Source organism: Xenopus laevis, chromosome 3S (genome assembly GCF_017654675.1).
Source record: "Xenopus laevis strain J_2021 chromosome 3S, Xenopus_laevis_v10.1, whole genome shotgun sequence".
Taxonomy (NCBI): Eukaryota; Metazoa; Chordata; class Amphibia; order Anura; family Pipidae; genus Xenopus; species Xenopus laevis.
This window is the reverse complement of record NC_054376.1, coordinates 4,181,072-4,205,048: the sequence shown is the minus strand read 5'-3', so window position 1 is coordinate 4,205,048 and position 23,977 is coordinate 4,181,072. Positions and strand designations below refer to the sequence as shown.

The window sequence follows — 23,977 nt, the reverse complement described above, 5'->3', positions numbered from 1 at the left end:
TTGCAGCCGGAAGAAACATTTATTTATGTCACAGTCGGCTCTGCTTTCTTTATGGCCACAGTCAATGGAAAGGAAAACCGACCCCAGAAAAAGGAAAGAACTTCACAGAACACTGAACACCGGCCAGGAGGGAATATTCATTAAAAGGAATGAATTAATTAAAATTAATATTTAACATGCTCGGCTCATTTATTTCGCACTCTTGGCAGGTCTTTATAGCTGAGAGCTCCAATATCAATATCTATTGAATATTATTATCTTATTAATGCAGATGAAGTTGTACTCACTGAGTTTGGGTAGAACCATTTATACCCCTCAAAGGCTAATGGCACACGGGTGATTGACATGATCACAGTACTGTGAATACCGACACCTGCACAGGAATGGAACTGTCTGTGGTTTTAACTTTTAGCACCTAATAAGTCCCAGGGGTCTCCAGCAACTTCTCTCAAAATAAAGAGTTGTGTAGCAGGGTTTCTATCTTTTGCTGCATTGTGTCTGGTTTTATGCTGTGTGTCAGTCATTGCTAACTGGAGTATGTGGAGTATGTGATTTGTACCCCCATGCTACTACATGGGGTAATGCCTTCAGGAGCCCCAATGCAAGGTTGGACTAGGCCATGGGACATCAGAAAAAATCTAGTGGGCCCCACCAACCAAGACCTGCTCCCCAATGGAAACTCTGTGCTCCCACCCTGAACTCTCCCAATCACAGCCACAAAGGAAAGGCTTAGGCTGGGGGGCATGGAGACCCCTAAGGTGGCAGCCCTGGTGGGCCCAGACACCCCACAAGGACCCTGGCCCCATGACTGAAGAAGGCCCTGAGATGGAAAAGTGTGGTTTTACAGGACCTGAAAGGGGTGGGGTTTGTGAAGAGTAGGCGGGCTTGGGTCAGGTTTGGGGCAAAATTAGAGAGTGGCCAGTACAGATCAGGGGCATAACTGTGCTTGTAAGGAGCTTCCCCCTATTTCACTTGTTGGTAGGGCCCACCATGCCGGGGTCCCAGGTAACTAGTAGGCTAATAACCGGGAGCTACTATGGAGAGGGGAGCCCTGCTATATTAGTAGTAAAGGGCCCCATAATTACTTGGCTTCCAGGGAGGCTCATACCAGAATTTATGAGTTCAAAGATGGCGGCCCCCAAGTTTGCTGTGCAATTTCGCATGCAGAGAAAAGGTACCAGGATTTTAAAGTGACAGCAAAGCAGTTGGAAAAGGCGCAGGGAACCTTATATTAAATTCTAGGATGGAGGTAGAATTCTCTTTAAGATCATTTAAAGAACAAACATGACATTTAGGGCTGATGATAGTGCGAGCAAGTATCTCCTTACCTTTAACTCATCTGCATCATAGAAATCCACGCGCACCGCCGGCACCATCCACGTTTGGAATAAAGTGGCCAAGATTTGCTTAGCGATTGTGTCTGCGATCAGGTGGAAGTGGAGTGGGTTCCTCCTGTAGGGAAATAAAACAAGAGAAAGATAAAATATGTGTGAATACAGAGTAATATGGACCAGCGTATAACAGTAGTTCTCCTTTAAACGATCTTTTAGTTTGCAGTAGGAAGGGATATTTGCAGTTGGTCTTTAGTTTTGGTGGTTTCTGAGATATGGAGATGACTGGCAAAACATTGTCCTTTGATCACTATTGCCCGACACTCATAATATAAGTAATTCACTGCTGTTTAATTGACAAAATCCTGTTTTCTAGGGAAGTAAATCAGCTTAGGCACCTGGACCAGCAGCGTGAATCCAAGAGGGGCTCGTTAAAGGCGATAATTAGGGATCTTGAGTTGGGTTCAGGCAGCAAAGTGTTTCTGTGCAATACATAAGAGAAGAGGATTGGCCAGAGGGGAAATGAATGTGGCGGGATTTACAATTCAGAAATTGAATTTTATTTGGATTTTTATATACGGGTTAAGCCTGAGAGCTGGGAAAGGTGTCAGTGTATTTGAAGGATAAACCTTTAAAATAAGTGAATGAAAAATTGATGAGGGCGCTATTTTAAGCACTTTTGCAATTTACGTTTATTATTTACATTCTTTTTATTCCAAGATATTAAGGGATACATGTGCTGTTAATATGAATGAATTTTGTTCCAACAGCGCCACCTGCTGGTCAGTTTCTGACCAGTCTGACCACCAAGTAGTCAAGGAAGTTGTCAGGAGAAAGAAAGAGGCTGCTCTGATGTTCTTCTGCTTAGGAAAGATTTAAGAAAGGGTTTTAATTGTTTTCCTAAGCAGAAGAACATCAGAGCAGCCTCTTTCTTTCTCCTGACAACTTCCTTGACTACTTGGTGGTCAGACTGGTCAGAAACTGACCAGCAGGTGGCGCTTTTGGAACAAAATTCATTCATATTAACAACACATGTATCCCTTAATATCTTGGAATAAAAGAAAATAAATAGTGAATGTAAATGACAAAAAAAACAAAGAATAGCACTCTTATCAATTCTACATTCAATTACTTTAAAGGACAAGAAGCCCCAAGCTTAACACTTTTAGAACATATTCCACCTGTGGCCAATTTCCGCATTTTGTCGCTGGCGAATAAATTTCCCGCAAAAATTTTCCGGTCTAAAAGGTTTGGATGCGCATCCGGAAAGTCGTCTGCGTCAAAATCGCAGCGCGTCAACACTATTCGGACGCCTATTGACTTCAATCAAAATTGACCTGAATGACTTTTCGGACGCGCAATCAAAACTGACGCGGGCATCATATTTTTACGTTTCAATAATTTTTCGCCATTTCGCCGGAAACTGGATTTGCCCATCACTAATCAGGACTGTCCAGTGAAAAGTGGGACAGTTGGGAGGTATGGGCCATATTTGATTCCTCGTGTAGACATGGCCGCCCCCCTTTTGCTGGAATTGGAATGCTCAATGCCCTAATCAAAACAGGAAGCCTATGGGCATTTCTATTCCTTTATACTGCGCCCGGCCCTCGGCACAATACACTAAGGGGCCGATTCACTAACTTCGAGCGAAGGATTCGAAGGTAAAAAACTTCGAATTTCGAAGTTTTTTTTGGGGCTACTTCGACCATCGAATGGGCTACTTCGAACTTATCTACGACTACGACTTCGAATCGAAGGATTCGAAGTAAAAATCGTTCGGCTATTCGATAGTCGAAGTACTGTCTCTTTAAAAAAAACTTCGACCCCCTAGTTCGCCATCTAAAAGCTACCGAAGTCAATGTTAGCCTATGGGGAAGGTCCCCATAGGCTTGGCTAACTTTTTTTGATCGAAGGATATTCCTTCGATCGTTGGATTAAAATACTTCGAATCGTTCCATTCGAAGGATTTTATCGTTCGATCGAAGGAATTATCCTTCGATCGTTCGATCGAACTATCTGCATTAAATCCTTTGACTTTGATATTCGAAGTCGAAGGATTTTAATTCCTAGTCGAATATCTAGGGTTAATTAACCCTCGTTATTCGACCCATAGTGGATCGGCCCCTAAGATAATTATGTGGGATGTAAATTTCACTGCTCATGCTCAACCATAATTTATCCAAAAAATTCAGCTTTCCAAATAATTCATGTTCAGCCATTGTCCCTTGATGTGAGCACAAATCCTGGCATCAGCCACAATACAAAGTGAAGACACCCAGTAGATAAATGGGAGCCGCGTGGCTAATGGATAGCTGTCATCCTTGGCTCGCACCGCAGAACGAAGCCGCTCATTTGATATTCTGATTCCCATTTACAAAAATCTAATTGCGACACATGGGAATTAGTGGAGCCGTCTGCTAAGTAACAAGCTGCGTGCAATAAGTTATGGGCACCGGGCGTGAGCATGACATTCCTGCAGTTGGTGGCTATTAGTTTCCCAAGTTTCCTTAATGCAATTATGTCCTTAATCAGCTATTTACATAATTGTGTTAGTGGAGCAGCAACAACAGCGCATTTCAGAGGAAACAGGAGTCAAACTCATGCATTTTAATAGCAGGGATTAGGCCCGAGAAACCAAACTGGTTGGCAAGTGGGGCCCGTTTCTGTGGCACAAAAAAGACATGCGCTCAGTTGTAGGGCGCTGGCACATAGGGCGAGCATTTAAAGGATAAGCAAACCTTTAAAATAATTGAATGTAAAATTGACGATAGAGCTATTCTAATAACTTTTGTCATTTACATTCATTATTTATTTTCTTTTTATTCCAGGATATTAAGGGATACATGTGCTGTTAATATGAATGAATTTTGTTCCAACAGCGCCACCTGCTGGTCAGTTTCTGATCAGTCTGACCACCAAGTAGTCAAGGAAGTTGTCAGGAGAAAGAAAGAGGCTGCTCTGATGTTCTTCTGCTTAGGAAAGATTTGAGAAAGGTTTCTAATTGTTTTCCTAAGCAGAAGAACATCAGCCTCTTTCTTTCTCCTGACAACTTCCTTGACTACTTGGTGGTCAGACTGGTCAGAAACTGACCAGCAGGTGGAGCTGTTGGAACAAAATTCATTCATATTAACAGCACATGTATCCCTTAATATCTTGGAATAAAAAGAAAATAAATAATGAATGTAAATGACAAAGGTGTTTAGAATAACACTCTCATCAATTTTACATTCACTTATTTTAAAGGTTTACTAATCCTTTAAGCTCCCAAAGTTCAACGTAACTCTTGAAATTGCTCCCCATTCGTTGTTGCTCCGGTGGGTAAAGTGATTATTGCTCCATAATGCAGAAGCCGGTGTTCTCAAGAAATAACCGCTGGATGCAGGTCTGGCCAATTGCTATTGAAATTAAATGATGGGTGATTTAGAGCATTTTCTTATTCTTGGACAATCCCCCCCAAAATCCTCCCATTGTCTCATGAAAGTCTGCCTTTTTTGGGTTAGGGAAGTGGGATCCCAATGGGTCCATTGGGACGTATGCTACTCCAGTAAGCTGCCATGAAAGGATAAGTAAACTTATAAAATAAGTGAATGTAAAATTGATGAGAGTGCTATTCTAAGCACTTTTGTCATTTACATTTTTAATTTATTTTCTTTTTATTCCAAGATATTAAGGGATACATGTGCTGTTAATATGAATGAATTTTGTTCCAACAGATTTGAGAAAGGATTTCTTATTGTTTTCCTAAGCAGAAGAACATCAGAGCAGCCTCTTTCTTTCTCCTGACAACTTCCTTGACTACTTGCTGGTCAGACTGGTCAGAAACTGACCAGCAGGTGGCGCTGTTGGAACAAAATTCATTCATATTAACAGCACATGTATCCCTTAATATCTTGGAATAAAAAGAAAATAAATAATGAATGTAAATGACAAAAGGGCTTAGAAAAGCCCCTTATCAATTTTACATTCACTTATTTTAAAGGTTTACTTATCCTTTAATGTTCTAATCCCACTGGGGTCAAAAAGGTTGTTTACTGTAAGAGATGCATTTCTGAACCAGATTTTTCTGGACCCCTCCACCATCATTGTGAACCCTCCTTCGACCCCCTCCGATGCAAAAAGGTGAGTGCCCGAGGGTGGGGGGTTGCAACAAGCAGCAAGCTGAGGGGCCACGATCGTACTTGGGTTCAAGGTCCATTGCCTCTTATTTTCTTAGCTTCCATCAGTGTCCATTGAGTCCCACCTACTTCTTATGGCACAGATTCCTTGTTCCCTTCACATATAAGTTGTCATGAAGGTGTAATTGTCCCACCCACTACTTGAGTCAAAAATTCCCTGCCCCAACCCATGTAAGCTTCCATCAGAGTGTTCTAGTCCCACCCACTGCTTGAGTTACACACATCCTGTCCCTCCCACCTGTAAACTGCCGACAGAGTGATCTAATCCCACCCACTTCTTGCAGGCATTTCTGCTTTAGAAGAAGGTAAGTACTTTTCCTATGTCCTCAAGGTCCCCAACGCATGGAGAGGTGGATATAGTGGCACTTGTAGTGGCACTCAGTCCAGAGTCAGACTGGGCTGACAGGACACCAGGAAAAACCAGGTGGGTCCAGACTGCCCATCGGCTGCCGAGGGTGACAATAAGCAGTATGGGATGTAACGTTTGGTTGGCGTAACCCAGTGCACCTGTGGGGGGTAGACATTGAGATGGGGTCCTGTTGGTTGCAAGGAGGGCCCTTGGTGTTGGAGCCCCGGTGGGCCTCTAATGCCCCAGTCCAATGGTGATTCAGTCTTTCCCACCTGAGGCATTAGAAAGCCAGAAATGTTCCCAACTGTCAAATCATTCCATTCCTCTGTCTTTCCCTGTAAGCTGCCATGAGAGACCCTTCACTCCGGCACCAATGTTAATTCCAACAGCAGGAGTCTACAGCTCTATAAATGACCCGTTACCTTTTAATGGTAATTCCCGAGAGCTGTTTTTGTTTTTTCTCTGAGCGTCTCTGTTTTTGTCTCCCCTCCGTGCATAAAGACAAATTGATTTTGCTCCGGAGAAGATTCTATAGAATAATGACAAGCGTTTTGAGGTCATGTGGGCACCCAAGGTCCTTTATTTGTGTTTTCTCCCTGGACAGTGGGACGTCGGTATTGCTGAAGCATCTACAGCAGTAATTTTCCCATATAAAAACTTGAAATATATTCAAACTGCCCCACAGCAGCCTTTAAACAAAGGCCATGGCTCGGCAATGTCAGTATCGGGTCCTCAGAGACGGAACACGGAACACGGAACACTGGGAGAAGTGTGCTCCGGCAAAAAAAGGAGAATCTTGTTAAAATAAATGTCTATTTTTGCTAGCGATTATATTTTTTGACCTACTCTGTTTTAAAGATGCTGAACCACTTTCCCCAAGGCCCTTTCAACAGCGAAACCTGCACAATTTAGCATAACATTAAAGGAAATGTCCACCCGAAAAATGTAATTCTAAGCAACTTTCCAGTTTGCAGTCATTTTCCATGGGGCCCATTCATAGAGGGGACACTCACAGGCAGCAGTTGTTGTGAGGTGCTGCAAGTTTTCCATCAATGATGAATAAACATATTTTACCTGTGGAACAAGACGGACTTCACAAGGGTGACAACATCTCGACTGGCGTTATATCCGGCGCACACGATGGCCACGTGAATGGTCTACGGAAAAGAGAGATACATATTATCTTACTCTTCTGTACAATGCACTAGCAAAGCAATCACAACATTACTATATACAGAGGTTAATTGTAAATTAGACATTAAGAGGTTCCAGGAAACCCATGGGAGATGCTGAAGATGGACACTTCAACTGTGTTTCGCAGATCTTATTTGGGGTGAAGTAACACATGTGACTGAGAAATTAGGTGCAACCCAGCTTCAAAGAGTTAGTGGTATGACCCTTTAAGGGGATCTTGATGTGGCCTCAAACAAGACTAGGGCTGAAGCTGTATTTGCTTTTTTCCATCAATGTAACTGAACTACAGCTTGAACAGTGTCTCCTTCCTTCTGGACTTCTCTGAAGTTAGCTTCCTTTCCACTGTCTGGTGAACTCTATTAAGATGAACTTCCCCTCCAATCTGTTGCAAATCCTTGTAAGGTTAACTACTTGTCGATTCTCTCATGAACTCTTCTAAGGTTATCTTCCTACCGTTCTCTTATATATTTACAGTAGTTAACCTCCATTATCTTGTGAACCCATCTAGAGTTAGCCTCCTTTCCATTCTTTCATGACTTCTAAGGTTATCTTCCTCTCCATTGTCTAGTGGATTCTACTAATAAAGTCCTTCCTCTCCATTCTCTTGTGAACCCATCTAGGGTTAGCCACCTTTCCATTCTCTCATGGCCTCTTCTAATGTTATCTTACTCTCTATTGTCAAGTGGATTCTACTAATAAAGTCCTTCTTCTCCATTCTCTTATGAACTCTTCTAGAGTTAACCTCCTTTCCATTCTCTCATGGCCTCTTCTAATGTTATCTTCCTCTCTATTGTCAAGTGGATTCTACTAATAAAGTCCTTCCTCTCCATCCTCTTATGAACCCTTCTAGAGTTAGCCACCTTTCCATTCTCTCATGGCCTCTTCTAATGTTATCTTACTCTCTATTGTCAAGTGGATTCTACTAATAAAGTCCTTCTTCTCCATTCTCTTATGAACACTTCTAGAGTAAGCTTCCTTTCCATTCTCCCATGACCTCTTCTAATGTTATCTTACGCTCCATTCTACTAATAACGTCCTTCCTCTCTATTCTCTTATGAATCCTTCTAGAGTTAGCCTCCTTTCCATTCTCTCATGACCTCTTCTAAGGTTATCTTCCTGCCGTTCTCTTATATATTTACAGTAGTTAACTTTACCTCCATTATCTTGTGAATCCATCTAGAGTTACAAAAAAGGGGGGTTGTGGGTGCACACCTGAGGCCAATTTCAAAATATCTAAAGCCCTGTTTAAGTAATTCAAGTAAATATGCAAGTGCATGTAATTATAAAAACAGGGTTTTTTGTTACAAAGTTATGATCATAAAATTGATAAGCCACCATACCACCTCAAGGTAAACCCCACACGGTGGTCCCTAACTTGTTTACCTCTAATCATAGTACAATAGGCATTTTACCTCTCTGTTTAATAGCATTAATTTGTATGAACATCTCCTGTGCCTTGGTTTCAAACTGTGAGCTAAAACTCTTCTAAGGTTATCTTCCTGCCGTTCTCTTATATATTTACAGTAGTTAACTTTAACTCCATTATCTTGTCAACTCATCTAGAGTTAGCATCTTTTCCATTGTCTCATGGCCTCTTCTAGGGTTAGCTTCCTATCCATTGTCTTGTGGATTCTACTAATAAAGACCTTCCTCTCTATTCTCTTGTGAATCCTTCTAGAGATAGCTTCCTGTCTATTCTTTCATGACCTCTTCTAGTGTTATCTTCCTCTCCAGTGTCTAGTGGATTCTACTAAACCCTTCCTCTCCATTCTCTTGTGGACCCTTCTAGAGTAAGCTTCCTTTCCATTCTCTCGTGGCCTCTTCTAAGGTTATCTTCCTCTCCAGTGTCTAGTTGATTCTACTTAAGCTTCCTCTCCATTCTCTTGTGAACCCTTCTAGAGTTAGCCTCCTGTCCATTTTCTCATGACGTCTTCTAAGTTTATCTTCCTCTCCAGTGTCTAGTGGATTCTACTAAACCCTTCCTATTCATTCTGTTGTGGACCCTTCTAGAGTAAGCTTCCTTTCCATTCTCTCATGGCCTCTTCTAAGGTTATCTTCCTCTCCATTGTCCAGTGGATTGTACTAAAGCTCTTCCACTCCATTCTCTTGTCCATTCAGTCATAAACCAAATTGTCTTGTGGATTTCATTAAGGTTGACTTAATAAACTTCCTTTAATAAACCCTTTTAAAAGTTTGCTTCCCATCCAATCTTTGACAAACAAAATGTTCTCTTCTTGTCCATTCTACTGCACTAAAGAACTTGTTCTCCATGTAAACCTTGTCCATACTCTCATAAACTCTTCTAAGGTTACCTTCCTCTTGTGAACCCTTCTAAGATTAGAAGATTATGGAATCAGTGACATATTACATTAGTAACTGGGAGCTATAGGCCACAGGAGGACAATCTCACTTTATATCAAATAATGTGGCTCCACATTACTCCATGGCCTCACTACTACTCAAGGGGCCTGTCTATCATAAAAAGTGAGAGCAATAATTCTCTGTCCTCTGTATCGGGGCCACACGCAGACATGTCTGTCTCTGCTGCAATCCCAGGGGATTAGTTGCTCATCAGTAGAGGAATAATAATTAACATAAAGATTTATACAATTTACATCAAATTAACGCATTCTCCTGTTTAGGTCCCAGTGGATTTGGTGCTTATGTTGAGATGTGTACTTTCCCTTGGACTGAGATTTAATTATAATCCTGACAGGTTTCACGTTTATTAGAGATGTGTTGGATTGTTGTTTGAACATTAGTATGAGCATAATGAATGAAGCTGCTATATAGGAGATTAACCCTGTCTGTCGCTGCACAGTTGGGAGTTGCTCTCTTGTATAATATTCACTAGGGCTGCAAAGAGATCTCAGAATATGGGAGTCCCCTAAACCGTTTAGTTGCTGCTCAGCTTTCAGTTTCAGTCTTGTACAAGTCTTTGTTGTTCTTTCCCTGCATTCAGTCCCACAGTGATCATATTCTTCTCCGACAGCCGCCTACCCCGAGAATCATAATCAGTAATCACACTCATGTTGCACCAATAACATTTCTTTCATCATCAGATAATTAACCATTTAAACCCCTCAGTTTAGAGGGACTATAATAGTTGTGTAAAATATAATTTATTAAAGGGCAGAGGCTACAAGTCACAGATGCTGCCACAATGCTTGAAACCTTTAGCTCCCCCTAACTGACCTTCAGACTGGGCCCCCTTAGCTCATAACAAGGTTACAGATATATAGAAACATTGGGGTGTCACCCTGCTATAGTTCCAGGGGTACCCAGGGTACAAATAAGCACTCACCCCAAATCTCCCCCTAACTGACCTTCAGACTGGGCCCCCTTAGCTCATAACAAGGTTACAGATATATAGAAACATTGGGGTGTCACCCTGCTATAGTTCCAGGGGTACCCAGGGCACAAATAAGCACTCACCCCAAATCTCCCCCTAACTGACCTTCAGACTGGGCCCCCTTAGCTCATAACAAGGTTACAGATATATAGAAACATTGGGGTAACAGTCACCCTGCTATAGTTCCAGGGGTACCCAGGGTACTATTAAGCACTCACCCCAAATCTCCCCCTAACTGACCTTCAGACTGGGCCCCCTTAGCTCATAACAAGGTTAAAGATATATAGAAACATTGGGGTAACAGTCACCCTGCTATAGTTCCAGGGGTACCCAGGGTACAAATAAGCACTCACCCCAAATCTCCCCCTAACTGACCTTCAGACTGGGCCCCCTTAGATCATAACAAGGTTACAGATATACAGTATAGAAACATTGGGGTAATAGTCACCCTGCTATAGTTCCAGGGGTACCCAGGGTACTATTAAGCACTCACCCCAAATCTCCCCCTAACTGACCTTCAGACTGGGCCCCCTTAGCTCATAACAAGGTTACAGATATATAGAAACATTGGGGTGTCAACCTTCTATAGTTCTAGGGGTACCAAGGGTACAAATAAGCACTCACCCCAAATCTCCCCCTAACTGACCTTCAGACTGGGCCCCCTTAGCTCATAACAAGGTTACAGATATATAGAAACATTGGGGTGTCACCCTGCTATAGTTCCAGTGGTACCCAGGGTACAAATAAGCACTCACCCCAAATCTCCCCCTAACTGACCTTCAGACTGGGCCCCCTTAGCTCATAACAAGGTTACAGATATACAGTATAGAAACATTGGGGTGTCACCCTGCTATAGTTCCGGGGGTACCCAGGGTACAAATAAGCACTCACCCCAAATCTCCCCCTAACTGACCTTCAGACTGGGCCCCTTAGCTCATAACAAGGTTACAGATATATAGAAAGATTGGGGTGTCACCCTGCTATAGTTCCAGTGGTACCCAGGGTACAAATAAACACTCACCCCAAATCTCACCCGGTAGAATGGGGGCCATGAGTATGAGTTGCTGACGGGGCTTTTTCAGGTGCTCCATTGTGTTTAGAAGGGTTAACGTCCCCTTTAATAAAACAACAGATCATTCATTCATAACATAACAAGGTTTATATACAAGGGATACACATTTAACAGCGACAATAAAGAAAATCAACTCAGCGAGTGAATCACAGGCTGTTTATATAAACAATGCTTTACCCCCAGAATGGTTTGGGCATCACTGGGTGCAAGAAGCGCCACAGGAAACAGCGGCATTATTTGGAGATTTGCATTTGGAACACAGAGAAAACCATTTAACTGAGCGACGCGGTGAAATCCCGGGAGAGGCGCAGATGTACCCAATCAGCCATGGAAATAAACTGGGGGAAAACAGCTTAAAAAGAAGAAAAAAACCTTTAGGCGGGAGCTGCCCCAAAGCTTCACAATCTCGACATGACAAAAAGCGTCTGCTTCGAGGGGACTCAGATGTGATCTGGAAGGAATAATTGGGTCTGGAAGGCAAATCCCAGAGAGGATTATACTGGTCCAGAACTGAAAGCATTAACACTTTAGCTGCCCCAAAAGACTTCAAAACAGGAGCCAATGGCTTGTCACATACAGGCAGCACCTAAACAGCATTATGTCTGCTCTTCTGATGGTTAATTCCAATGGAATATAAGCAGCCAAAGGGGCCCATTAATCTTCATATATTAGATAAGAGCAAGATCTACAATAAAACATCCAAAAGCAACAAAACTGAATGACTAATTATACCTTCATTTATATACTTGCTGCATGGCTGCAGAAAAAACAGTTCAGTCTGCAGCACACACCTAAATTGACGGCAAAACCCTGTAGGGATTATTGTGTTTATAACAAATGCAAGAGCACCAAGGGGCACAAACTCATACCCTGTAGGTCTAGGCAGCCCCACCAGAATACCAAAAGATACAATGATGGGTCCCGTCCAGTAGACTGGCAGGTGGGTGCACGACAAGTGAAGGCGTGGTCCATGGAGGAAAGGATAGGGTGATTATTGGTGGTGGCAGCAGTAGGGCTCTGAAAAGTCAGATCTCCATTGGGCTAATGGTTCTCCAAAGAGGTCAGGGTGATCATGGGTGGGCAACAGTGATATGTGGGTTCATGGGTCTCCAGAGAGGTCAGGGTGATCATGAGTGGGAAACAATGATATGTGGGTTCATGGGTCTCCAAAGAGGTCAGGGTGATCATGGGTGGGCAACAATGATATGTGGGTTCATGGGTCTCCAGAGAGATTAGGGTGATCATGGATGGGCGAAGGCAATATGTGAGTTCATGGGTCTCCAGAGAGGTTAGGGTGATCATGGGTGGGCAACAGCAATATGTGGGTTCATGGGTCTCCAGAGAGTTTAGGGTGATCATGGGTGAGCAACAGTGATATGTGGGTTCATGGGTCTCCAGAGAGGTCAGGGTGATCATGGGTGGGCAACAGCAATATGTGGGTTCATGGGTCTCCAGAGAGGTTAGGGTGATCATGGGTGGGCGACAGCAATATGTGGGTTCATGGATCTCCAGAGAGTTTAGGGTGATCATGGGTGAGCAACAGTGATATGTGGGTTCATGGGTCTCCAGAGAGGTCAGGGTGATCATGGGTGGGCAACAATGATATGTGGGTGCATGGGTCTCCAGAGAGGTCAGGGTGATCATGGGTGGGCAACAATGATATGTGGGTGCATGGGTCTCCAGAGAGGTCAGGATGATAATGCGTGGGCAACAATGATATGTGGGTGCATGGGTCTCCAGAGAGGTCAGGGTGATCATGGGTGAGCAACAGTGATATGTGGGTTCATGGGTCTCCAGAGAGGTCAGGATGATCATGGGTGGACGACAGTGATATGTGGGTTTGTGGTTCACCAGAGAGGTCAGGGTGATCATGGGTGGGTGACAGTGATATGCGGGTTCATGGGTCTCAAAAGAGGTCAGGGTGATCATGGGTGGGCGACAGTGATATGTGGATTCATGGGTCTCCAGAGTGGTCTGGGTGATAGTGGGTGGGCGACAGTGGTATGTGGGTTCATGGGTCTCCAGAGTGGTCAGGGTGATCGCGAGTGGTGACAGCCATGAGGGCGGGTGGCAGCAGTGGTGGGGCCCTTTCAAGGGTGGGTGGATGATCTGTGGGTTCATTGGTTTCAAGTGAGAGCAAGTTGACGGCAGGTATGGGTGGCAGCAGCTATGGGGAAAGGTGTGCGACAGTGCTGGGTACCCTGGAAAGTCAGGTCTTCCAATGGACCAATGTGTCTCCAAAAAAGGCAGGGTGATCTTGGATGGTGGCCCTTGAAAGTCAGATCCTTCAGAGGCTCATGATTTTCCAGCAAGAACAGGATGATCATGACAGGTGACAGCCATCAAGGACAGGTGGGCAGCAGTGGTGGGGCCCTGGAAAGTGAAATCCTCCAGTGGACTTGTGGGTCTCCAACAAGGACAGAATGATCATGGGTGGTGGAAGCCATGGGATGGGTTGACGTAAGTGATCTGTGGACTTATGGGCTTCAAGTGAGAGCAGGTTGATGGAAGGCATGAGTGGTGACAGCCATGGGGACATTTGGGCAACAGCATTGGGTACCCTGGAAAGTCAAGTCTTCCAATGGACTCATGGGTCTCCAACCAAAGCAGGGTGATCATGGGTGGTGGCAGCCATAGGGATGGGTGGGCGGTACTGGTGTGGGCCCTTGAAAGTCAGGTCCTCTAGTGGGTACATGGGGCTCCAGTGAAACACTGGACTGACAGGTGGTAGAGACAGGGCAGCCTAATTTAAGATAACAAGGAGAGGGGTGAGGATTGCTAACAAATGGATTAAAACATTCTGGGAGTTGTAGTCAGGCTATTTCTAAACTGGATTCTTAAAGCAACAATACCCCAAGGTCTCCAATAATAATCCAACCAACGGATCTCCCAAACTTACTGATAATCAGGGGGAGAAGCTGTCCTGCCTATTGAACGTATAATTCCTACAAAACAATATTATTCTTTCCTTTATCACAAAGACTAATTGCAGTTTCCTTTCCATGTGGCAGATTAACGAATGGAGAAACATAATTATAGCAGGCGCGCCCTCCTATAATAACTCTGCGCATTGTACAAGATTGGGGGGACGCACATTAATATATTCATTAAAAAGGTTCTGGGTTGTATAATGCTGCGGGATTCATTAGTATTCGGCTAATTAGACTGGCAGGGTAATGGATTGCAATTTAATGTATTTTAAGTATCTGTCTTACATTATTAATTCATAGGGCAACAAAAGCCCTAAAAGTATTTTTTCGGATTGTTCTTGAGTTAAAAGGCTGCTGTATACGAGTAGATGTAAATTTTAGATTACTGGTTCTGTCCCTTTATTTATGGCTCCCCTAGGTTCCAAGGAGCTTTCCCGACCATCTCCTAAAGCTTCAGTATCTTGGGGTTATCTTGCCATGAGAGCTAGCAATCATTAATCTTTTCATGGCCGATATCTGCCTATACTGTGTTTCATCTCAACAAGTAGGAGTCTCTGCTCTTTCAACCTGACAATGAGGCTCTTGTAATGTAAAGTATTGTCCTTGGGTGCGTCCTCTCTCCCTGCCACCGGAATCCCAATTATGATGTATTGCAGCAAATTGCACTAATGCTAAGAAACCTGGCACTGAAGGAGCAGCTCATTTTATTGATTTAAATGAGATTCTCAATTGTTCATACATTTGGGGAAATTATTTAGAGTGTAATTAATAGGGATGTCTGTAGTACTGGCAGAGCAACGCGCACCCCATTATTTATGTCAATTAAGCTTGTCCAGTGTCTGGCTCTTCCCAGATCCCACTGTTACTATGGGCACCATCTCTTCCTACTATACCTGCTATCCCACAGTCACACTCCCTTCCCAGAGACTATAATCCACTGTTACTATAGGCACCATCTCTCCCTACTATACCTGCTATCCCACAGTCACACTCCCTTCCCAGAGACTATTATCCACTGTTACTATAGGCACCATCTCTCCCTACTATACCTGCTATCCCACAGTCACACTCCCTTCCCAGAGACTATAATCCACTGTTACTATAGGCACCATCTCTCCCTACTATACCTGCTATCCCACAGTCACACTCCCTTCCCAGAGACTATTATCCACTGTTACTATAGGCACCATCTCTCCCTACTATACCTGCTATCCCACAGTCACACTCCCTTCCCAGAGACTATTATCCACTGTTACTATAGGCACCATCTCTCCCTACTATACCTGCTATCCCACAGTCACACTCCCTTCCCAGAGACTATTATCCACTGTTACTATAGGCACCATCTCTCCCTACTATACCTGCTATCCCACAGTCACACTCCCTTCCCAGAGACTATTATCCACTGTTACTATAGACATATCTCTCCCTACTATACCTGCTATCCCACAGTCACACTCCCTTCCCAGAGACTATTATCCACTGTTACTATAGACACCATCTCTCCCTACTATACCTGCTATCCCACAGTCACACTCCCTTCCCAGAGACTATTATCCACTGTTACTATAAGCACCATCTCTCCCTACTATACCTGCTATCCCACAGTCACACTCCCTTCCCAGAGACTATTATCCACTGTTACTATAGACACATCTCTCCCTACTATACCTGCTATCCCACAGTCACACTCCCTTCCCAGAGACTATTATCCACTGTTACTATAGACACATCTCTCCCTACTATACCTGCTATCCCACAGTCACACTCCCTTCCCAGAGACTATTATCCACTGTTACTATAGACACCATCTCTCCCTACTATACCTGCTATCCCACAGTCACACTCCCTTCCCAGAGACTATTATCCACTGTTACTATAGACACCATCTCTCCCTACTATACCTGCTATCCCACAGTCACACTCCCTTCCCAGAGACTATTATCCACTGTTACTATAGACACATCTCTCCCTACTATACCTGCTATCCCACAGTCACACTCCCTTCCCAGAGACTATTATCCACTGTTACTATAGACACATCTCTCCCTACTATACCTGCTATCCCACAGTCACACTCCCTTCCCTGAGACTATTATCCACTGTTACTATAGACACCATCTCTCCCTACTATACCTGCTATCCCACAGTCACACTCCCTTCCCAGAGACTATTATCCACTGTTACTATAGGCACTATCTCTCCCTACTATACCTGCTATCCCACAGTCACACTCCCTTCCCAGAGACTATTATCCCACTGTTACTATAGACACCATCTCTCCCTACTATACCTGCTATCCCACAGTCACACTCCCTTCCCAGAGACTATTATCCACTGTTACTATAGGCACCATCTCTCCCTACTATACCTGCTATCCCACAGTCACACTCCCTTCCCAGAGACTATTATCCACTGTTACTATAGGCACCATCTCTCCCTACTATACCTGCTATCCCACAGTCACACTCCCTTCCCAGAGACTATTATCCACTGTTACTATAGACACCATCTCTCCCTACTATACCTGCTATCCCACAGTCACACTCCCTTCCCAGAGACTATTATCCACTGTTACTATAGGCACCATCTCTCCCTACTATACCTGCTATCCCACAGTCACACTCCCTTCCCAGAGACTATTATCCACTGTTACTATAGACACCATCTCTCCCTACTATACCTGCTATCCCACAGTCACACTCCCTTCCCAGAGACTATTATCCACTGTTACTATAGGCACCATCTCTCCCTACTATATCTGCTATCCCACAGTCCCTGCTCAGATGCCCTTATCTGCCCCCAATACAAGCAGCTACTTAAATAGGACTAAGTGTTGCCTTGTGAAAGGATCACAGATGGGTAGAAGATTTGCTGAAATTTCCCAAATACCCACAGAATCCATTTGTAATTCCCAATGCAATGATTATCCGAGCAGGAGCCGAGCCAAGAGTCACAGGAGGATTCATACAGGCGCCAAGACTAATGCACTGAACAAGAATTGTGTTCGGGCGCTTGGAAACCAACAGCTTATTAATGTCTTGCTGTTTTATTGATCACGCACTTTATTATTGAGTAAGAAAAGGCTGCTCCTGAAAGCATGAAAACTTCACTCTGACCCATACATACATTACATACATACATTACATACATACATTACATACATACATCAAACATACATACATTACACATACAGACATTACATACATACATCAAACATACATACATCATACATACATACATTACATACATCATACATTACAGACATACATCATAGACACATTACATACATGCATTACATACATACATAATACATACATCATACACACATTACATACATACATCATTCATTACATACATACTTCCATAAACACATTACATACATACATCATACATACATACATACATACATACAGGGCAAATGAACTTTTAGTGCAGAGAGACGGTGATACCCCAAGTCATTATCCCACTGTTTCTTTCATTACTTCTCTGCGTTTATTTAAATATTCTCCTTTCTAGTCTGAGGTTCTCCAACCTGGACTTAAAGGCGAATGAAACAAATAAATATACTACTAATAATAAATAACTAAGACCAATTGAAATGCTACTAAAAACAATAATTTAACATACTGAAAGTTAATATAAAGCAACACCACATTTTTAATTCTTCTATTTAACAAAGTGTATCAGAAACCACTCAGCTTGAGTTCTCTCCCTCCATCTCCCCAATAATAAAGGGGAGCAGAACGTTCATCAATAGCAAACAGCAGCCACAATGAAGCAGCACTGAGAGCTCACTTCACGCTCAGGAGAGAACACTGACGCTCTTCCTCGTGGTTTGTGAGTTCAGACACTTTCGAGCACATTTCACCAGGTACAACCTATAGAAATGATCCCTGAAAGTATAGTCTTACTGATACACTGGAACAAGCAGCCACCACCCACTCACACACCCTCTTTATTTTAGGGCGACACAAATCTGAATTGACAAGTACCCCCCAAGTGAGGCTGCACCCCCACATTATTGCTCTGTAACAAGACTTCTGTTTTAGGAGGATATTTAAAGGGACAGAACTAGGGTCATTAGTGCAGAATTGTAGTGTTTAGTTTCACTCGGCTGCTCATTTGCATATGTCACACCCATCCACCCGCCCACCCACCAATCAATCAGGAGGAAACATCTATAGGAGTCAGTTCTGTGGCTGCTCAGGCTCTCTGCAGGGGATTGGCTGTTAGGGACATGTGACCTGCCTGTGTACAGCATTCCAGCCTGGGGTGAGGAGTCTGCAAGGAGAGGGGCTGCACACGGTCTCTAACCAGTGATCGCTGACCAGTAGCTCCCGAGTAACGTGTTGCTCACCGACCCCTTTGATGTTGCTCTCAGTGGCCTCAAACCAGGAATTCCTGTTTTTTAAGCATGGTTTTTGGTTGCCTAAATACCAGATGTACTGCCAAACAGGGAAACTTGTAGGCTGCCAGTCCACATAGGGGCTACCAAATAGCCAATCACAGCCCAGTTTATCATCTACAGGAACTTTTTCATACTTGTGTTGCTCCTCAACTCTTTTTACATTTGAATGTGGCTCATGGGTAAAAAAAGGTTGGGGACCCCTGATCTAAGCCATTGTGCTGAGCATTGCTGTTGTGCTGGGGTCCTAGGATGAGACTTATTTAGTGTCTGTGAATGTGATAGGGACCTTAGATTGTAAGCACACTGGGCTGGGGATTCATTGGAATGTGAAAAGGACCTTAGATTGTAAGCTACCTGGGTTGTGCAATGATTGGAATGTGATAAAGACCCTAGATTGTAAACTCACCAGGGCAGGGACTGATGGGAATGTGATAGAGACTGTAGATTGTAAGCTCCACTGTGGCAGGGACTGATGGGAATGTGATAAAGACCTTAGATTGTAAGCTCACTGGGTTTGGGATTGATTGGAATGTGATAAAGACCCTAGATTGTAAGATCACTGGGGCAGGGACTGATGGGAATGCGATAAAGACCCTAGATTGTAAAATCATTGGGTTGGGGATTGATTGGAATGTGAAAAGGACCCTAGATTGTAAGCTTCGCTGTGGCAGGGACTGATGGGAATGTGATAGGGACCTTAGATTGTAAGCTCACTGGGGCAGGGACTGATGGGAATGTGATAGGGACCTTAGATTGTAAGCTTACTGGGGCAGGGACTGTAGGGAATGTGATAGGAACCTTAGATTGTAAGCTCACTGGGGCAGGGACTGAAAGGAATGTGATAGGGACCTTAGATTGTAAACTCACTGGGGCAGGGACTGAAGGGAATGTGATAGGAACCTTAGATTGTAAGCTCCCTGGGGCAGGGACTGACGGGAAAGTTATAGGAACCTTAGATTGTAAACTCACTGGGGCAGAGACTGATGGGAATGTGATAGGAACCTTAGATTGTAAGGTAATACACTCTGGAATATGTTGGTACTATATAAATAATATATTTAAGCCTTTATAAGGGTTGATGATGCCCATGCAGAAACTGTAACAACAAGGGACCTGGAATTTGGGTCAGAATTCTGCCTGATTGGTTTTTTAATTCCCCACCCAGATCTAGTGGTGCTGGAACAGTCCAGAGGTCCGTTTGTTGTCTTCCCCAAATTCTTCTCATTTACAACTTCTGGTTTATGTGGCCCCACTACTTGCCGGGGACCATGGAAGGCCTGGACTGCCTTAAAACGACTCAGAAAATTGATTCAAATCTCTTTTGTTATTTCAATGTAACCGGTGTCAAAGAGAAAAAGGATTGCTCAGTGTGTGTGCTGGTTGGACGCAATCCCGAGTGCAATAAGGAATCAGGAGAGTCCAATACCCTCATGTAGAGAGAGAGGCAGAGAATAAAGGCAATAAAATAAAAGGCACAATCGGGGCCTTATGTTTCATAGGAGGGATCATTCATCTTTCTGAGACGGCCGCATGGATTGTCCAATTTAGAATTAATTACGAGAATTAATTGGAAGTTAATCCCTACCTACAGATCTGTGCAGCTAACCAATCGTCTGGCAGCTGAGCGGAATTAGGAATGTGCCGGGAAGACTGGGGGGGGGAGGCCCAAACCAGCTCCACTTTTCAGCCACGTGACATCACTGACCCTGCGTGTATTTATGACATCATCGGTTTTGGGGCGACACATTTCTGTTGTTCTTGAGCATCACAAGCGCTCCCCAGAGTCCCCCGACATTCATAAACCTGAACAAATTACTGCAGGATAATACCTGCCTTTTCCTTTTATATCCCCAGCAACAATATTTATAATAATCACAATGTTTTCTTTCTGATTGCAAAGGACTGGGGGGAATGTTCATGTTTCTGCTGAAGCAATCAGTCCCGAATTATCATTTATTGTAATCAAACTGCCACCTGGGAGCAACTGCCCACGTGATGCGCCAGCACCTGCCATGTGTCCAACCAAATCTGCATTTCTCTCTTATCTAATATTATTTTCCTATATACCTACATATATACTGTTACTATAGGCACCATCTCTCCCTACTATACCTGCTATCCCACAGTCACACTCCCTTCCCAGAGACTATTATCCACTGTTACTATAGGCACCATCTCTCCCTACTATACCTGCTATCCCACAGTCACACTCCCTTCCCAGAGACTATTATCCACTGTTACTATAGGCACCATCTCTCCCTACTATACCTGCTATCCCACAGTCACACTCCCTTCCCAGAGACTACTATCCACTGTTACTATAGACACCATCTCTCCCTACTATACCTGCTATCCCACAGTCACACTCCCTTCCCAGAGACTACTATCCACTGTTACTATAGACACCATCTCTCCCTACTATACCTGCTATCCCACAGTCACACTCCCTTCCCAGAGACTATTATCCCACTGTTACTATAGACACCATCTCTCCCTACTATACCTGCTATCCCACAGTCACACTCCCTTCCCAGAGACTATTATCCACTGTTACTATAGGCACCATCTCTCCCTACTATACCTGCTATCCCACAGTCACACTCCCTTCCCAGAGACTATTATCCACTGTTACTATAGGCACCATCTCTCCCTACTATACCTGCTATCCCACAGTCACACTCCCTTCCCAGAGACTATTATCCACTGTTACTATAGGCACCATCTCTCCCTACTATACCTGCTATCCCACAGTCACACTCCCTTCCCAGAGACTATTATCCCACTGTTACTATAGACACCATCTCTCCCTACTATACCTGCTATCCCACAGTCACACTCCCTTCCCAGAGACTATTATCCACTGTTACTATAGGCACCATCTCTCCCTACTATACCTGCTATCCCACAGTCACACTCCCTTCCCAGAGACTATTATCCACTGTTACTATAGACACCATCTCTCCCTACTATACCTGCTATCCCACAGTCACACTCCCTTCCCAGAGACTATTATCCACTGTTACTATAGGCACCATCTCTCCCTACTATACCTGCTATCCCACAGTCACACTCCCTTCCCAGAGACTATTATCCCACTGTTACTATAGACACCATCTCTCCCTACTATACCTGCTATCCCACAGTCACACTCCCTTCCCAGAGACTATTATCCACTGTTACTATAGGCACCATCTCTCCCTACTATACCTGCTATCCCACAGTCACACTCCCTTCCCAGAGACTATTATCCACTGTTACTATAGGCACCATCTCTCCCTACTATACCTGCTATCCCACAGTCACACTCCCTTCCCAGAGACTATTATCCACTGTTACTATAGGCACCATCTCTCCCTACTATACCTGCTATCCCACAGTCACACTCCCTTCCCAGAGACTATTATCCACTGTTACTATAGGCACCATCTCTCCCTACTATACCTGCTATCCCACAGTCACACTCCCTTCCCAGAGACTATTATCCACTGTTACTATAGGCACCATCTCTCCCTACTATACCTGCTATCCCACAGTCACACTCCCTTCCCAGAGACTATTATCCCACTGTTACTATAGACACCATCTCTCCCTACTATACCTGCTATCCCACAGTCACACTCCCTTCCCAGAGACTATTATCCACTGTTACTATAGGCACCATCTCTCCCTACTATACCTGCTATCCCACAGTCACACTCCCTTCCCAGAGACTATTATCCACTGTTACTATAGGCACCATCTCTCCCTACTATACCTGCTATCCCACAGTCACACTCCCTTCCCAGAGACTATTATCCACTGTTACTATAGGCACCATCTCTCCCTACTATACCTGCTATCCCACAGTCACACTCCCTTCCCAGAGACTATTATCCCACTGTTACTATAGACACCATCTCTCCCTACTATACCTGCTATCCCACAGTCACACTCCCTTCCCAGAGACTATTATCCACTGTTACTATAGGCACCATCTCTCCCTACTATACCTGCTATCCCACAGTCACACTCCCTTCCCAGAGACTATTATCCACTGTTACTATAGACACCATCTCTCCCTACTATACCTGCTATCCCACAGTCACACTCCCTTCCCAGAGACTATTATCCACTGTTACTATAGGCACCATCTCTCCCTACTATACCTGCTATCCCACAGTCACACTCCCTTCCCAGAGACTATTATCCACTGTTACTATAGGAACCATCTCTCCCTACTATACCTGTTATCCCACAGTCACACTCCTTTCCCAGAGACTATTATCCACTGTTACTATAGGCACCATCTCTCCCTACTATACCTGCTATCCCACAGTCACACTCCCTTCCCAGAGACTATTATCCCACTGTTACTATAGACACCATCTCTCCCTACTATACCTGCTATCCCACAGTCACACTCCCTTCCCAGAGACTATTATCCACTGTTACTATAGACACCATCTCTCCCTACTATACCTGCTATCCCACAGTCACACTCCCTTCCCAGAGACTATTATCCACTGTTACTATAGACACCATCTCTCCCTACTATACCTGCTATCCCACAGTCACACTCCCTTCCCAGAGACTATTATCCACTGTTACTATAGACACCATCTCTCCCTACTATACCTGTTATCCCACAGTCACACTCCCTTCCCAGAGACTATTATCCACTGTTACTATAGACACCATCTCTCCCTACTATACCTGCTATCCCACAGTCACACTCCCTTCCCAGAGACTATTATCCACTGTTACTATAGGCACCATCTCTCCCTACTATACCTGCTATCCCACAGTCACACTCCCTTCCCAGAGACTATTATCCACTGTTACTATAGACACCATCTCTCCCTACTATACCTGCTATCCCACAGTCACACTCCCTTCCCAGAGACTATTATCCACTGTTACTATAGACACCATCTCTCCCTACTATACCTGCTATCCCATAGTCACACTCCCTTCCCAGAGACTATTATCCACTGTTACTATAGGCACCATCTCTCCCTACTATACCTGCTATCCCACAGTCACACTCCCTTCCCAGAGACTATTATCCACTGTTACTATAGACACCATCTCTCCCTACTATACCTGCTATCCCACAGTCACACTCCCTTCCCAGAGACCATTATCCACTGTTACTATAGGCACCATCTCTCCCTACTATACCTG

At 44.0% G+C, this 23,977-nt stretch overlaps 1 protein-coding gene and 1 non-coding gene across 3 annotated transcripts in view; both read right to left on the bottom strand.

Annotated features, from left to right (window-relative positions):
* LOC108712551 (LARGE xylosyl- and glucuronyltransferase 1) overlaps positions 1 to 23,977 on the bottom strand; it is a 190,200-nt gene that overhangs the window by 69,691 nt on the left and 96,532 nt on the right. For both annotated transcript variants that reach the window (XM_041587894.1, XM_041587895.1), the window contains exons 4-5: positions 6,930 to 7,012; positions 1,329 to 1,452 (exon numbers count right to left, since the gene is read on the bottom strand). In XM_041587894.1, coding sequence (XP_041443828.1) covers positions 1,329 to 1,452; positions 6,930 to 7,012 — 207 coding nt within the window. The remainder of the gene's footprint in view (positions 1 to 1,328; positions 1,453 to 6,929; positions 7,013 to 23,977) is intronic.
* Positions 18,096 to 18,315, bottom strand: LOC121402304. The gene has a single exon (XR_005966730.1). It is a non-coding gene; the product is annotated as a small nucleolar RNA U3 (small nucleolar RNA).